General features: G+C 43.0%; 1 protein-coding gene across 5 annotated transcripts in view; it reads left to right on the forward strand.

The window, feature by feature from the left end:
• The window catches only part of zc3h4 (zinc finger CCCH-type containing 4), a 47,823-nt gene extending 40,612 nt beyond the window's left edge, over nt 1–7,211 (forward strand). For all 5 annotated transcript variants that reach the window (XM_072269814.1, XM_072269815.1, XM_072269816.1 and 2 more), the window contains one exon: nt 925–7,211. In XM_072269814.1, the coding sequence (XP_072125915.1) occupies nt 925–2,417 (1,493 nt within the window). In that variant the 3' untranslated portion in view covers nt 2,418–7,211. The remainder of the gene's footprint in view (nt 1–924) is intronic.
• Nucleotides 7,212–17,706: the final 10,495 nt, after the last annotated feature.

The raw sequence follows: 17,706 nt of genomic DNA on the forward strand, positions 1-17,706 counted from the left end.
GAAACCGACACAGTCACAGGGAGAACATACAGAGACTTCTTACAGAGGATGCCAGAGTTGAACTCTGAGCTCTGATGCCCTGAGCTGTAATTGTGATGCACTAACTGCTACACTTTGTTAGTCATATGATTCCAATTAATTAATTGAAAGATTTATACCCAGCCTAAAGTCAGCAGACAGTGAGAGTTCTGATTACTTATGCTGAACTACAAGATGTAAGCACAAGAAAATCTGCAAATGCTGGAAATCCAGAACAACACACACACAGTGTTGGAGGAACTCAGTAGGTCAGGCAGCATCTATGAAAAAGAGTAAACAGTCGATGCTTTGGGTCAAGACCCTTCATCAGGACCTTTTCCATAGATGCTGTCTGACCTGCTGAGTTCCTCCAGCATTTTATTTTGTGTGTGTTGCTGTAGAACATAGACTGGTTACAGTACGTATTGCACTACTTTGCCCAGTTCATCGTACCAGTGCCACTATTAAGTTCATGCTTTCCAAGATATTAATGGAGAAAATATTTGCTTCATTAAACTTTTTTTCTCTTCCTTCTCTTGTAAATAAACCACTGTTTGATTAAAAATCAGACCTTTGTGGTTGGTAGCGTATGAATAAAGGTCTTATTGTTGTCAGTCTCCAGCTTTAACGTTTGACCTCTTGACATAATTTACTCTTGATTTACCCTGAGTACCTCTACTTTTTCTTTAACATCTGTTTGCTCATATACTTCTCACAAAACACTCTTACTCACTTTCAAGCTGTTTCACACTGTGTGATAGTTACGCTGGGTGCAGAAGTGTAGGGAAATAGATGTTAGGAATGTGTAAAGAACAGTAAATGAGAAGTCTGCATTCTTTTCTTAAGTTTAGTTAACACATCTGAAATGGAATAAACCTTGCAGTGTAATCGGCTGCTGTTTTGTAGGTGATGGTGATAATTGGTACTCGAGTGATGAAGAGGATGGTGGAAGCAGTATGAGCTGCATATTAAAGACGCTCCGTCAGCAGTCTGCCAGGAAGCCTCAAGCACAAGGCTCATGGGCGTCACATAACAAGAATGGTAGTAGCCAGAACGTTGCTGATCCACGCCTGCAAAAGGAGAGGCTGTCAAATGCAAATCGACCTGTAGACCCACGGATTTCAAGGGACCCCAGGCTTTCTCGAAGTGCAGAGATCACATTGGGGAATTCTGGGTCTGATACAGCAGCTGCAGAAAGCAGAACAGTAACTGCACCTAAAACGGACCCTGCTCTTCCAACCCCTCCCAGCAGTACAAAATCTCAGGTGGTTGTTAATGAAGAGGAAGGAGAGAGGATTCTAAGAGAAAAGACAGTGGTCATTCCTCTTGACCCGTTGCCAGGCTCCTCACTCCGAGATCCTAGGTCTCAACTTAAACAGTTCAGCCACATTAAAATGGACACCTCTCTCGGAAAGCCTCATTTTGCTAAAAGTATCTTGTGGAGTCCAGAAGATTTGATCCCACTGCCCATCCCAAAGCCAGATCCGGTCGCCGTCTCTGTTCCCTTCCCAGCACTGGACCCCCGATTGAACCGTTCTCCACAAGCTGGGCCTTCGGATCCTCGGCAGCGCAATACTGACCAGGCATTGGTGGAGCCCTCGCAGCCGGCACCAACTTCTACCCTTCCAGATTTGGGTTTGCTCTCCAGAATACTGAAGAGTGTTGATGTTTCAGCAACGAAGACGACTGCACAGAACGAGAAGCCTTCCGACCCCAGGATGCGAAAGGTTCCTGCTGACCCTAGGCTGCAGAGGTCCAGTGGTGGACCCCAGTCCTCCAGCACCCAATCAGGAAAGCCCTCGGAGCATATTGAATCCCCAGCTGGATCTGCTTCGAAGGACTCAGGTGGTGGTCTTGCTCCGTATGATCCCAGGTTAGTTACTGCAGGTGGGCAGAACCGAGCAGGAGGTAGTGGCCAGAGTGCCATGCTGAGTGGCATCAGTTTATATGATCCAAGAACTCCCAGCACCCAGAGTGGGAATGTTAAAAGTACAGAGTCCTCCAGTGAGCTTAAAGGGTCGGATGTTCAGAAAGGTGTAACCAGACAGAAAGAACCATTGTTTGTCAGAAAATCTGCATTGGATCAACCGGAAAACGAGAAGTCAACTTCAGAAACTCCCACAGATCGATATAACAGTTACAACAGACCCAGGCCAAAGCCAGCCACTTCTGCTGCCCCCACACCAGAGACGGGTCAAACAGGAGTACACAGCCTCCCGGTGTCATCTCTGTTTGGACTTATTCACCCGCAGTTCTCTGAGGTGAAACAGGCCAGCAAATCTGGCTCAGGCAGCCCTTTTGGTGGGAACAGTCCCCTTGAGGAGAGTGGGCAAGATACAACCTCACTGAAGGATGTTTTTAAAGGGTTTGATCCCACTGCTTCACCCTTTTGTCAGTAACAGACATTGACTGCTGCATTAACCTTGTACATTTAATCTCACAGCAGGGGCTGGACACAGTGCTGGGCAATGTTTTATCATACTCTTTAACCTTGTAATTTAATACATTAATAAATGTGAATATGCTTAGAAACCAGGTGATCAAAATCGCCAAACTGAACTGTAGTCAGCTTAGACCATTATCGAACCGAATGTGATTCCAAAACTTGTTGGCTCTTATGCATTCTTTCTAAACAACAAGGGTGGCTTGTTTAATGAATTTGGCACGAACAGAGAGCTTGTCTGTGACAAGATACTGAATTTCTTCTGATCCTGGAAAAATTCAAAAGGAAAGATTTTTTTTTTGTCAGGAAGAGGCCTTTAGGAAATGTGCATATTAGTTACATGTAGAAATGTGTTATTGATCTTGAAAGTGGGTGTAATATGATCTAAGTTGAATAGTATGTTTATGTAGTGACCTTATAATATACATTGGCTATGTGTCTTGTTTTGTGGATTCCTGAATTTACTCTTTCCCATGCCATATTCATATGGAGAAGGCTGAGGCTGGATTAGGGCCATCTGTAATCTCTACATTACCAGACACCCCTTATATGAGGTAAAAGCCCATTAAACATGTCACGTGCAAGGCTCTAAAACTTCCTAGATTTAACCTGAAAAACACGCCACAAATGTTGAATGTTGTGAACATGTCTTTAAAATGCACGCTTTGTACATATGCTGTACTCTTGACAGGTTGAGGGACCGAGAATCTATTGTTAATTTAAAAGTTTTTTTTAAGCATCTCCTGGTACTTGCTCCCTGGAAATTACTACGAATAAGCCATTGTTTCCTTTTGCATTCCTAACATGTCCAATGTGGACATGAATGTGTCTTCCAATTTACCATCATTTTCTTGGCTCAAGAATTCTGCTATCCATGATGTAGTCCCAAATGCCTTTATGTTGAAACATTTCTTCTGTAGAGAAATTGTACACAAATTGTTGTCTTTTTTTAATGTCCCTTTGTGTACAAAAAACAAAGAAAAAGTCAAGCTTTTATAGTTTTAGGTCTGTTTGTACCTGCAGCTTGGGCACGAAAGAATCAGAGACTAATGGATTAGAATAATCTCCTTGATGAAAATAAATTGATTTTCTTTTCTGCTGCAAGGCTGTCACATTTCCTGAAAGTCAGGTTGGATGTACAGTGACAAGTTCATCTTTTTTATACAGTCTTTGTATATTCGTAGGGATTGCTGCTTCAGTTGAAATGCTAACATGACTTCTCCACTAACTCAGAACTAACTTCAGTGAAAGAGATCAAATATTTTTGTACTTATTATCTGCAAGGTGCTTATATGCATGGGTAGAAAGGGTGCTGATGGGTAGTGCAGTTAAATAACATGATTACTGGTTATATGCTTGTAAACTTCAAAAAGGCACCAGTCAAATCTAAGTATAAACAGGGCTATCCAGATAAATCCCAAAATTCCACATTGTTATAAGTGGTTCAGTATTAAATTGTTACCAGCAAATGCTGCTAAGTTGTCGACAGCTCAGAAATGTAATGATGGCAAAGTCAGAGATCTTGTAAATGACCTGCTGTTGTCATAAAGAAGTAAAGTATTTCTGTTTTGATGTAGATGCAACAGAGAAGCCAACGTGTTTTGTGCTGGCATTAGGCGTTGGCGTCGCGGTGTTTGTTCATTATGTGACAGTGAGACACAGCAGTGGTATTATGTGCGGTGGAGATCAGTGTGTATTGGCAAAGGGATCAAACACTGCTAGTCTACAGTCATTGTAGGGAGCAAATGGTGGTTTGTGTGGAATGCTGATACCATGATCTCAAACAGCATAGAAGCAGTGAGTTTCTGAAGTTTTTTTTAACAATAATGTTGCTTAGAAAAGATGGAGCCCTATATTTTATAGGGTACCAAAGATCCTGCATAGTTGAGGCAAGTATATACAGTAATTCATATACAGCAAATTACCCTGGGCTGTCCTCTTGTGGAATTAATATTTATTAAACTAAGTTTTAATGCTAATTAAAACACAGAATGCTAAAAATACTCAGCAGAATCTGGCAGCATCTGTGAAGAAAATTTGAATCCTCTCTGACCTTAGGATTTAACTCAGCACTGACTGTGAAAGATTATCAGCAGTTTTTGCTTGTGTTACATAATGACACAGTGTATTCAATATTAACTGTGCACAATACTTATAATAAACAAGACTTTGAATGTTTATAAATCTAATCATGGGGTTCAGAGAATATTATGAAATGATGGTGCACCATTACTTACCTTTAGAATCTGTTGATCAGCTTCTATGACCTTTGATCTACTTCCAAGGTATTTGTTGTATGTTAACGTTTCATAGATTGTGTCCTTTTTAATGAGGTGTATTTATATTTTTATGTGCAAATTGCTTACAAACTGTAAAAAAATTTCCTTTCCTCCATTTCATAAAGTTTTGAGATCAACGGTTGCCTTAACTCCAGAGCATTGAAACCAGCAGGTTGTTATATACAGGTAACAATCCTAGGCTGAAGTTTGTTAGCTTGCTTTCCAGGTTAAGTAGGCTGACTTCCTGTTGATTTGTTGCATGTACTAGTCATAATTATAAAGCTTGATGCTATTATTTTATTAATTTTAAAGTTTTCTCTTTTAAAGATTCTCTTTCATATAAGAGTTATCTAAGCAAATGTGGTTGATAAGATCTGAAGTTTTTCAATCATATCCTTTACAGTTCTATGAACCGTATAGTCACCGTGCCATCTTGTTTACACCAATTATTGAAATGGGAAACAACGTGAAAGCCCTTTTTTGTCACAAGATAATTTTTCTATCTTCTGACCATATCAGTAGGCGTTTTTAGATTTTGAGGTGGATACTCCTTTATGTATTAACTACATACCCAGAAGAAAGCAATGGCAAACTACTTCTGCAGAAAAATTTTCCAAGAACCATATATGGTCATGGAAAGACCATGATCGCCCACATCTTACAACACAACACTTAACAAGTGATGAACTAATTAACTACATGAGATTCACAAGAATGAATGTTGAAATGGATGTTCTGTAGATTATGGATGAATTTAAAGTTTCCATTATTCTTTACTCATTGCGAAGACCTTAGATGCTGATTTGAATTGATTAGATCTTGAGCATGCTGTGTTTTTTTTTATTGTGGATCATTTGTTAAATGGATTCCAGTGATGCATGCTGCGTCTCGACCATTTGACTAAATGATGTCTAGCATTAATCAGGTTGAAGCAGAAAGATCTTTGCAATGAGTGAAGTATAATGGAAATTTAAAATCCATCCATAATTTCTTCACAAACCTGCCCAGAAATCTGATGTTGAGTCAAATGAAATAATATCTTTCTGTTAATAAAATGCAATACAGTTGTCATGGAAAATTGAGTAACAGTTCAGTTTCTGGGTTGGCTATGGCCAAAGAGACTTGTGAAAACCCTGGGAGTAGTTTGCTCCATGTAATAATTAACAAGACAAACTGTGTTTGCGTTATTCACACTATTGTGCTGGAGTGTTGGAATGAGGATAATTGGAGCTTGTTTTTCCATTTCACTGAGCGGAGATGCATCTCATACATGTATTAAAGCTGGACAATATGATAGCTTGTGCATTTTTTAATTCGATCCAGGGTTCTGCACTGTTGCTTTTGTATTGACTGAATGTCAAAGGCAGAAAAGAAGAAAAAAACATTGAGGGAGGTTAGATTCCAATATGCACACCTTAAAAGTTCGAGGTAATGAAAGTTATTCTTTGCACTTCAAATGAATTTTGAATGAACAATCTGGATTAATTTTAGTGGCCAAACATGTAACCTGTTTCATGTGTGTGGTTTTGGGGGAGGGAGGGAAATAGATGGTAAAACTGCCAATGCATTTTAAACCATTTGTTCTTTGATTAGGATTATTCATTAGCTGTGAAACTGAGAAGAACTGAACATGGTGTCATGGTCCTGTTTTGTTTAAGATTTCATAATACTTCAGCTGAGTAGTTAACCTCTTCAATAAATGTAAGTGAAGTAATGTTTTGAAATATTACCATAGAATATTTTACGATTATAAAACTTGAAGCGCACTTTGTAATTATGTCGTTATTCATTAAACAGTGGAGTTGCTTGCCAGTTTGTACGTATATCAAATTGAACTTGTAATGGGTTTAAAGATAGAGGAGTGTGCAGTACTTGGGTGCATTAAAGTATTCTGGCATGCCATTTCCAAATTAAATTAGAAATACTTGCATAGATCCCAGTTCTTTCTCTGATGTGAATGCAGTGGTCCTGATTTGAATTGATTAGCTCTCGATTTTTTTTATTGTGGATCATTTGTTAAATGGATTCAAATGATGCATGCTGGGCCTTGATCTTTTGACTAAGTTATTGTATAGAATTAATCAAGCACATTTTTTTTGGCCAAATACACAATACCTGCACTAACTCCAAGACCTGGTTATTCGAATGCAAAGTGACAGATGGTAATGGCAGCTCAGACTTCACAGACAAGACGTATGATACACAGTTGAGTGTTGCCTCATGCTGAGTCCAGCTTCTTCACACAGCTACCACAGTCCTATTTCTTTCCCTTGTGTGTGTAAAGAGAAAAAAGTCTTTGTATTGAAATGATTGTATGAATTATTTAAACCTTTTTTAAGAGAAACTATTTGGAGAGAGGAGCATGCAGAAGAACGTGTAAGTGTGTGTTACTGTGCACTCTTAAGCATCAATCACGTATTTTGTGATAGGTAGATTGTAATGTCCTGTATTCTTTCCATCAGCTTTTTAATTAACAACTAATAAAAAGTAAAGTATTGCTATTTTATTCCTGGTGATGGGTACGTGCTCTTGGTCTCTTTGAGGTCAGAGAAGGTAGGTTAAGTTCAAGTTTATTGTCATTCAGCTCTACACATGTATACTGCCAAACAAGACAACGTTCCTCCAGACCGTGCACAACACAGTACATGTAACTCACATATATACACATATAATATTACCACAAATAATAAGATGCATTTACGATACAAGTTAAAAAGCAAAACAGTATAACGTTACTGGGGTTTCATATGTGATGAGACATGGGTGGTGGCAGGAAGTTCAGTAGTCTCGCAGCCTGTTTCCCATTCTAACAGTTTTTGTCCAAACACTACGTACGGTACCTCCTGCCTGATGGGAGGGGTCAAAGAGATTGTTGGATGGATGGGAGAGATCACTGACAATGTTAAGGGTCCTGTAAATGCAATATTTCTGATAAATATCTCTTACATTCATTTCATTAGTGATATAAATGTTATTTTTCTGGTGGTGGGTCCATGCCTTTGGTTTCTTTGAGGTTGAAATTAGCTGCAGGGCAGGTAGGCCATGATTACAACGGAGTAAGTGTGTGGACTTTTGGGCATTGGACAAAACAGGCGTGGGTCCTGTCGTGGTCATCCTGATGCAGAGTGTGCAAACTCGCAAATAAAAGATGGACCCTTCAGGAAAATACTGTATTCCTTATCTTCTTGAGACATTAATCAATAAATGGGCTGAGAAGTGGCAGATGGAGTTCAACCCAGAGATGTGTGAGGTGGTACACTTTGGAAGGACAAACTCCAAGGTAGAGTACAAAGTAAATGGCAGGATACTTGGTAGTGTGGAGGAGCAGAGGGATCTGGGGGTACATGTCCACAGATCCCTGAAAGTTGCCTCACGGGTAGATAGGGTAGTTAAGAAAGCTTATGGGGTGTTAGCTTTCATAAGTCAAGGGATAGAGTTTAAGAGTTGTGAGGTAATGATGCAGCTCTATAAAACTCTGGTTAGGCCACACTTGGAGTACTGTGTCCAGTTCTGGTCGCCTCACTATAGGAAGGATGTGGAAACATTGGGAAGAGTACAGAGGAAATTTATCAGGATGCTGCCTGGTTTAGAGAGTATGGATTTTGATCAGAGATTAAGGGAGCTAGGGCTTTACTCTTTGGAGAGACGGAGGATGAGAGGAGACATGATAGAGGTGTACAAGATATTAAGAGGAATAGATAGAGTAGATAGCTAGCGCCCCTTCCCCAGGGCACCACTGCTCAATACAAGAGGACATGGCTTTAAGGTAAGGGGTGGGAAGTTCAAGGGGGATATTAGAGGAAGGTTTTTTACTCAGAGAGTGGTTGGTGGGTGGAATGCACTGCCTAAGTCAGTGGTGGAGGCAGATACACTCGTGAAGTTTAAGAGACTATTAGACAGGTATATGGAGAATTTAAGGTGGGAGGTTATATGGGAGGCAGGGTTTGAGGGTCGGCTCAACATTGTGGGCCGAAGGGCCTGTACTGTATTCTATGTTCTATGTAAGCTGTTGCCCATGCATCACACTTCCCTCTCAATCCAGCTCCGGATTTTTCCCTCTGGGTTTACTCCCGAAGACTTCCCCGTGAGTGGATATAGCCGCAAGGTCCCAAAGGTTTGAAATCGGAGTTTTCCCTCTCCTAGATGAGCTACCAACCACGGCTGACGAGCCCATCTGCCCGTAATATTAGAAACAGAAAATCTACAGCACAATACAGGCACTTTGGACCTCAATGCTGTGCTGAACATGTACTTACTTTAGAAATTACCTAGGGTTATCCACAGCTCTCTATTTTTCTGAGCTCCATGTACCTGTCCAGGAGTCTCTTAAAAGACTCTATCGTACCCGCCTCCACCACCGTCGCCTACAGCCCATTCCACGCATTCACCGCTCTCTGCATAAAAAAACTTACCTCTGACATCTCCTCTGTATCTACTTCCAAGCACCTTAAAACTGTGCCCTCTCGTGTTAGCTAACCATTTCAGCCCTGAGGAAAAAGCCTCTGACTATCCACATGATCAATGCCTCTCATCATCTTATACACCTCTGTCAGGTTACCTCTCATCCTCCGTAGCTCCAAGGAGAAAAGGCCAAGATTATAAGTACATCTCTCTTCATCGTTTTTTTCCTGGTTGTCCAGTTTAAAAATCACTTTTGTTTTCTAATCTCGTTTAAAATTAGCCGAGTTCTGTCTTCAGGCATTGAGTTCTGCCTTGTTCTTGTGTAAACACGAACTTGAAGACTCGTACAGCCAGATTTGGGAGCAGCTTCTTTCCAACTGTGATGAGACTGCTGAACGGATCCTGACCCGGATCTGGGCCGTACCCTCCAAATATCCGGACCTGCCTCTCGGTTTTTTTTTGCACTACCTTACTTTCCATTTTTCTATTTTCTATTTATGATTTATAATTTAAATTTGTAATATTTACTATCGATTTGTAATCCAGGGAGCGGGAAGCGCAGAACCAAATATCACTGTGATGATTGTACGTTCTAGTATCAATTGTTTGGCGACAAAGTATAAACCGAGCTAATGAGCGTGGGTACATCTGAAGTATCATTTATCGGCTTTTCAAATCATTTTTGTTCTATGCTTGGGGAGGGGGGTGGGGTGGGATTTATCTTTCACACCAGCCAAACAACGTAACCAAGCACAGTTCTGTCTTCGTACTAGTGTGGTGGTCGGGGCGGTGGCTCCTCCTGAACCCTAACGCGAAACAGCCCGTGAGACGTGAGCAGTTTTCAGTAGCGCCTTTACTCAAGAACGGGGTTATAATTATACGTCCTTTAGAATATTTGTGACAGCAAAAAAGGGTCTTTTAGGAAGTATTTAAGTATAAAATCGAGGGGAAACTGGAAATATTCAAGTTAGCACATTAGGTCACTGGTCTCCCAGCAGGCTTCAAGGAAAAAGTTTCAGATCAACACACCAGCATCTGCAGATTTTCTCTTGTTTGTGATCAGGTTTAATATCACTGGCATTTGTTGTGATTATTTGAGTCCCTGCAGTAGCAGCACAGTGGAATACATAATTTAAAACTATAACTATAACTTATAAGGGCAAAAACAGTAAGATAGTGTATGATGGCTGTTTTGTGCGGGAGAGTTTTTAGGGCCAAAAAGCCGTTGCCCTGGGGCAGTTCCGCTCTCACGACCTCCGAAGTCCGGGTCCAGTGGTGCGAACATAAGCCACAAACTGGGGTCTTCCTTGGTTCTGTGGATGACCGTGACGTCTTCTGTGCCTCGTCATGCCCTTCGCTCTCTACAGAGCATTGCAGAACCACCTTCCTGGCCGTTGGATCTCACTGTATATCTCATCCGCCCTTTCCGCCAGAGGTGACTTCGCAGGCTGGGACAGGCATGTCCCCATCTCACCGGGGTATGATTTGCCTGCCGAAGCGGTGTACCGGGGTGTGGCCGCTCTCCCATGCAAACAGCTACTTGGAGCTACAGGTGAAAGTTGAGTGTCCGGTGAGGACCAAAGTTGAGTGAGCTGCCCCCTCGCCAGAGATGCTATCCCACCCTGGGCACCTCATACGCCCCAGTGAGGTAGTTCATTGTCCATTCAGAAATCTGATGGCGGTGGGACAGAGGCTGTTCCTGAAATATTGAGTGTGTGTCTTCAGGCTCCTGTACCACCTCCTTCGGCAAACACAGAGAAAAAGAGGAGGAAGGAAGTATAACAATAGACGTTTGTGGGGTCGGGGGGAGAGGCAAAGGGTAATAGTAATGTCTTCAAATAAGAAATAAGCTTAGTCCAAATTTGAAAACAATAATAATTTCACCAGTACCAACTGATGGCTGCGTGTGTGTGGGACGAACGGGGGCTTGCTTTGCTCTTTATTTTTGTTGTTGTTGTGTTCTGTGTTAATGGGCCCAGCACGGTGGGCATGCTATGCTGGTATCTGAATGTGTGGCAACACTTGCGGCTGCCCACTTGACCATCTCTCGGTGTGTGGGCTGTCAGCGCATTTTACTATATCTTTGCATGTACATGTGAAAAATAAACCTGAACCGGACGCCTGAAAAAGCTGGAAGCAACGAGTAATCTAAAAGTGTTTCAGTTAACATTAAATCCAGAAAGATATGGCAAATGCATAGGGTACTTGGAGCTGCTGGGCATCTGCATTTCGAATAAGCCTTCAATCCCCTTTTAGATTCAGAGTCAAACATCATAGTTCAAAAGTTCCCAGTAAAGTTATTATTAAAGTGCATATAAACCCTGAGATGTGTTTTCTTGTGGGCATTCACTGTTCGGGAGGAGAAGATGGCGGCACGACACAGCTTGCAGCAGCCACTCCGGTGAATGATATCTGTTACCTTGTCAAGTAGGGTGCCGTGCACAATCCTGATTTGACGGAGACGGACGTGAGGGCACGGAGGAACATCTGGAGAAACTTCTGAAATGCCTGCTTCGCTGCTGCTGCTACTGTGGTCCGGAATCTCCGGAGGAGAAGGCCCCGAGTCCTCGGCTTTGCTTGTTGCTCGGCGGCCGGGGCGGGGTCGAAGTGCTCGGAGAGGCTGTGTCGGAGGGGCTGGTCGGAGGCTCGAAGTTTTCGGATGGATTCAGAGTCGGCTGTGGTCGGGTGCTTCCAATGGTGCTGCATCGGCAAGTTTGAGGTGCTTGGAGGTTCATGGCAGGGAGAGTTTCTCCCTTCTACCGTCTGCGTGAAATGATGAGTCTATTGGGACTTGAGACTTTTTTACCATGCCCATGGTCTGCTCTTTATCAAATTACGGTATTGCTTTGCTCTGTTGTAACTATATGTTATAATTATGTGGTTTTGTCAGTTTTAGTCTTGGTTTGTCCTGTGTTTCTGTGGTATCTCTCTGGAGGAATATTGTATCATTTTTTAATGCATGCATTTCTAAATGACAATAAACGAGGACTGAGTGTCCTCATAATCTAAATCTAAATCCAAGAAACACAGTGGAATCATTGAAAGACTGCAGCCAACAGGACAAACAGTCAGTGTGCAAAAGACAACGAACTGTGCAAATACAAAAGAGAAAAACAAAAATAATAAGTCAATAGGCAATAAATATTGAAAACACCAGATGGAGAGTGAGTCCATTGGCTGTGGGAACATCTCAATGATGGAGCAAGTGAAGTTATACCCTCTGGTTCAGGAGCCTGATGGTTGAGGGCTGGTAATAACTGTTCCTGAACCTGATGGTGTGGGTCCTGAGGCTCCTGTACCTTCTTCCTGATGGCAGTAGCGAGAAGAGAGCATGCAACACACACAAAATGCTGGGAGAACGCAGCAGACCAGACAGCATCCATAGGAAGAAGCACAGTCGATGTCTTAGGCCAAGACCCTTCATCAGGACTGAATTTTGTGTGTGTTGCTTGAATTTCCAGCATCTGCAGATTTCCTCGTGTTTGCGAGAAGAGAGCATGACCTGGGTGGGGGTGGTCCTTGATGATAGATGCTGCTCTCCCTTTCAAACATCCCAAAAATTGCTTTTGACCTTTGAAGATTATTGAATTGAGGCTACATTTGTAACATACAGAATGTACCAAACTACCTGAAACAACAAAACGACAATGATCTGACAAATCTTTCGGTAATGTTGAAAGAAGCATAAATATTGCCCTGGATACTAGAAAAAACTGTTCTGATCTCAAGCCTCTGCTACCTTGCGTCTATGCCCACTCATGGGGAAGGCTTCAGGAGTAAACCCGGAGGAAGAATCCGGAGCTGGAATCCCTAAGGCAGTCCTACATTGAGTTCAACGTTGACTGGCAACTCAAGTGACGCAATGTCCAAAAGGTGTATTCTCTGACAATTATGCAGAGACACATCAGTGTAGATTATTATGGTCAATCTCTGGAGTAGGACTTTAACCCACAATCTTTAAATGCTCCTGTGTTGGAGGTGAAGATGTGGGATAACACAGGGAGGATAATGTAAGCAATGAGTTGAGAAGAGGTTCGGTGACCCCATCATGTACTGTGGAGCTACCACCCTGCCACCCAAAATATACATCATACACAATTTTTGCCTGCCGGTCGTGCATGCAGCCTGTTACAGCCGTTCCGATCAGTATTCTTACTTTTTTCTTCTTACTTTTTAACTTACGTTATTTTTTGTATTTTTTTACACGGTAACATGTCGAAGCTGCACCCTCTGTAACATGCTGGTAGAGAGACTTTTATTTGGGTCTTTAGTGCTGGAAATAGTTACATCCCGACACGCGGGACAGAAGCATGGTCGCATTGGTCATTCGAGGGACCAGTTGCTTGCGCTAATGCCGGCCGGTTTAGCGAGCAGAGCGGCGGACACCCCTGCTGAAATCTGGAGGAAAACACACAGAGGATGCAGAGGGGGATCACAAAGTCGAGGAAAGAGGACCGGGTCGAGACAATGGAGAAGAGGAGTTCGGTGGGTGATAAAATGGACGAGTTCACGGCGCTAGCCAGGCGTCAGAGAACATTTCGGGAGTGCCAGTGTTACGTGTTTCACTGGAACGGGGCTGCACAAGGACATACCCGATCAAAACTTCTCCATGGACGGCTTCCAGACCGTTCGGGCTGATCGGAAGTGCACTGAGAGCGGTAAGCGTGAAGGAGTTGGGTGCTTACTGATCTGGTTAACAACAGATGGTGCAATCCGGGGCATATTACGATCGAGGAACGTGTTTGCAGACTGGATATTGAACTTTTTACTGTTGGACTTCGGCCACATTCCACCGAGGTACAACACTGGGCGTCACGGGAGGTCGTTCCTGCCTGTGGCCATCGAACTTGCAGTTCCTCCCGTGGAGAGTCAGATACCCTGAGCCAATAGACCGGTCCTGGACTTATTTTCCATCTGGCATAGTTTGCATTTTGTTGTTTGATTGTTTGTGGTTTTTGTATTGCTATATTTACGCTCTATTCTTGGTTGGTGCGGCTGTAATGAAACCCAATTTCCCCCGGGATCAATAAAGTATATCTATCTATCTTTAAAATAAAGGACAAAGAGAACAGATTTGTGCAGAGTGGTCATAGAATTTCTAAGCTGTAGTGATTAGGGTTTTGCTGGTTAGTTCTGGAAATGTTTGGTTGTATGGAAGTAGCTGTTCTTGAACTCGGTGGTGTGGTTCCTTCTACTTGATGGTAGCTGTTTGAAGATGAGCATGGCTGGGATGGTGGGATCTTTGATAGTTGTTTTTTTTTTGCTTTGTTTTTGGCAGTGCCTCCTGTAGATGGTATTCATTTTCTGTTGTTATTTGAGGAGAGGGGCAGTATGAGTGTGAGGGCAGTTTGTTGTTCTCGGTATCGGATGTGGGAGGCTCTGGAGTCTCCAAGCCTCCCGGACGTCTACATGTGCGCCAAGTGCATCGAGATGCAGCTCCTAAGGGACCGCGTTATGGAACTGGAGCTGCAGCTCGATGACCTTCATCTGGTCAGGGAGAGTGAGGAGTTGATAGAGAGGAGTTACAGGCAGGTGGTCACACCGGGGCCACGGGAGGCAGACAAGTGGGTCACGGTTAGGAGGGGGAAGGGGAAGAGTCAGGTAATAGAGAGTACCCCGGTGGCTGTGCCCCTTAACAATAGGTACTCCTGTTTGAGTACTGTTGGGGGGGACAGCTTACCCGGGGGAAGCGACTGTGGCCATGCCTCCGGCACAGAGTCCGGCCCTGTAGCTCAGAAGGGTAGGGAAAGGAAGAGGAGGGCAGTTGTGATAGGGGACTCGATAGTTAGGTGTCAGGTAGGCGATTCTGTGGACGCAGTCCAGAGACCTGGATGGTAGTTTGCCTCCCTGGTGCCAGGGTCCGGGATATTTCTGATCGTGTTCAAGATATCCTGAAGTGGGAGGGTGAGGAGCCAGAGGTCGTGGTACATATAGGTACCAATGACATAGGTAGGAAAAGGGAAGAGGTTTTGAAAGGAGAATATAGGGAGCTAGGAAGGAAGTTGAGAAAAAGGACCGCAAAGGTAGTAATCTCGGGATTACTGCCTGTGCCACGCGACAGTGAGAGTAGGAATGCGATGAGGTGGAGGATAAATGCGTGGCTGAGGGATTGGAGCAGGAGGCAGGGATTCAAGTTTTTGGATCATTGGGACCTCTTTTGGCGCAGGCGTGACCTGTACAAAAAGGACGGGGTTACACTTGAATCCTAGGGGGACCAATATCCTGGCAGGGAGATTAGCGAGGGCTACTGAGGTGACTTTAAACTAGAATGGTTGGGGGGTGGGAATCAAATTAAAAAGGCTAGGCGAGAGGAGATTAGTTCACAACAGGGGGATGGGAACCAGTGCAGAGAGACAGAGGGGTGTAAAGTGAGGGTAGAATCAAAAAGTAGTAAGGAGAAAAGTAAAAGTGGCAGGCTGACAAATCCAGGGCAAGCATCAAAAAGGGCCACTTTTCAACATAATTGTATAAGGGCTAAGAGAGTTGTAAAAGAGCGCCTGAAGGCTTTGTGTGTCAATGCAAGGAGCATTCATAACAAGGTGGATGAATTGAAAGTGCAGATTATTATTAATGATTATGATATAGTTGGAATCACAGAGACATGGCTCCAGGGTGACCAAGGATGGGAGCTCAACGTTCAGGGATATTCAATATTCAGGGGGGATAGACATGAAAGAAAAGAAGGTGGGGTGGCGTTGCTGGTTAAAGATGAGATTAACGCAATAGAAAGGAAGGACATAAACTGGGAAGATGTGGAATCGATATGGGTAGAGCTGCATAACACTAAGGGGCAGAAAACGCTGGTGGGAGTTGTGTACAGGCCACCTAATAGTAGTAGTGAGGTCGGAGATGGTATTAAACAGGAAATTAGAAACGTGTGCAATAAAGGAACAGCAATTTTAATGGGTGACTTCAATCTACATGTAGATTGGGTGAACCAAATTGGTAAAGGTGCTGAGGAAGAGGATTTCTTGGAATGTATGCGGGATGGTTTTTTGAACCAACATGTCGAGGAACCAACGAGAGAGCAGGCTATTCTAGACTGGGTTTTGAGCAATGAGGAAGGGTTAATTAGCAATCTTGTCGTGAGAGGCCCTTTGGGTAAGAGTGACCATAATATGGTGGAATTCTTCATTAAGATGAAGAGTGACATAGTTAATTCAGAAACAAAGGTTCTGAACTTAGAGGGGTAACTTTGAAGGTATGAGACGTGAATTAGCTAAGATAGACTGGCAAATGACACTTAAGGGATTGACGGTGGATATCCAATGGCAAGCATTTAAAGATTGCATGGATGAACTGCAACAAATGTTCATCCCAGTTTGGCAAAAGAATAAATCAAGGAAGATAGTGCACCCGTGGCTGACAAGAGAAATTAGGGATAGTGTCAATTCCAAAGAAGAAGCATACAAATTAGCCAGAAAAAGTGGCTCACCTGAGGACTGGGAGAAATTCAGAGTTCAGCAGAGGAGGACAAAGGGCTTAATTTAGGAAGGGGAAAAAAGATTATGAGAGAAAACTGGCAGGGAACATAAAAAACTGACTGTAAAAGCTTTTATAGATATGTAAAAAGGAAAAGACTGGTAAAGACAAATGTAGGTCCCCTACAGACAGAAACAGGTGAATTGATTATGGGGAGCAAGGACATGGCAGACCAATTGAATAATTACTTTGGTTCTGTCTTCACTAAGGAGGACATAAATAATCTTCCAGAAATAGTAGGGGACAGAGGGTCCAGTGAGATGGAGGAACTGAGCGAAATACATGTTAGTAGGGAAGTGGTGTTAGGTAAATTGAAGGGATTAAAGGCAGATAAATCCCCAGGGCCAGATGGTCTGCATCCCAGAGTGCTTAAGGAAGTAGCCGAAGAAATAGTGGATGCATTAGTGATAATTTTCCAAAACTCGTTAGATTCTGGACTAGTTCCTGAGGATTGGAGGGTGGCTAATGTAACCCCACTTTTTAAAAAAGGAGGGAGAGAGAAACCGGGGAATTATAGACCGGTTAGCCTAATGTCGGTGGTGGGGAAACTGCTAGAGTCAGTTATCAAAGATGTGATAACAGCACATTTGGAAAGCGGTGAAATCATCGGACAAAGTCAGCATGGATTTGTGAAAGGAAAATCATGTCTGATGAATCTCATAGAATTTTTTGAGGATGTAACTAGTAGAGTGGATAGGGGAGAACCAGTGGATGTGGTATATTTGGATTTTCAAAAGGCTTTTGACAAGGTCCCACACAGCAGATTAGTGTGCAAACTTAAAGCACACGGTATTGGGGGTAAGGTATTGATGTGGATAGAGAATTGGTTAGCAGACAGGAAGCAAAGAGTGGGAATAAACGGGACCTTTTCAGAATGGCAGGCGGTGACTAGTGGGGTACCGCAAGGCTCAGTGCTGGGACCCCAGTTGTTTACAATATATATTAATGACTTGGATGAGGGAATTAAATGCAGCATCTCCAAGTTTGCGGATGACACAAAGCTGGGCGGCAGTGTTAGCTGTGAGGAGGATGCTAAGAGGATGCAGGGTGACTTGGATAGGTTGGGTGAGTGGGCAAATTCAT

This window comes from Mobula birostris, chromosome 10 (assembly GCF_030028105.1).
Source record: "Mobula birostris isolate sMobBir1 chromosome 10, sMobBir1.hap1, whole genome shotgun sequence".
Lineage (NCBI taxonomy): Eukaryota > Metazoa > Chordata > Chondrichthyes > Myliobatiformes > Myliobatidae > Mobula > Mobula birostris.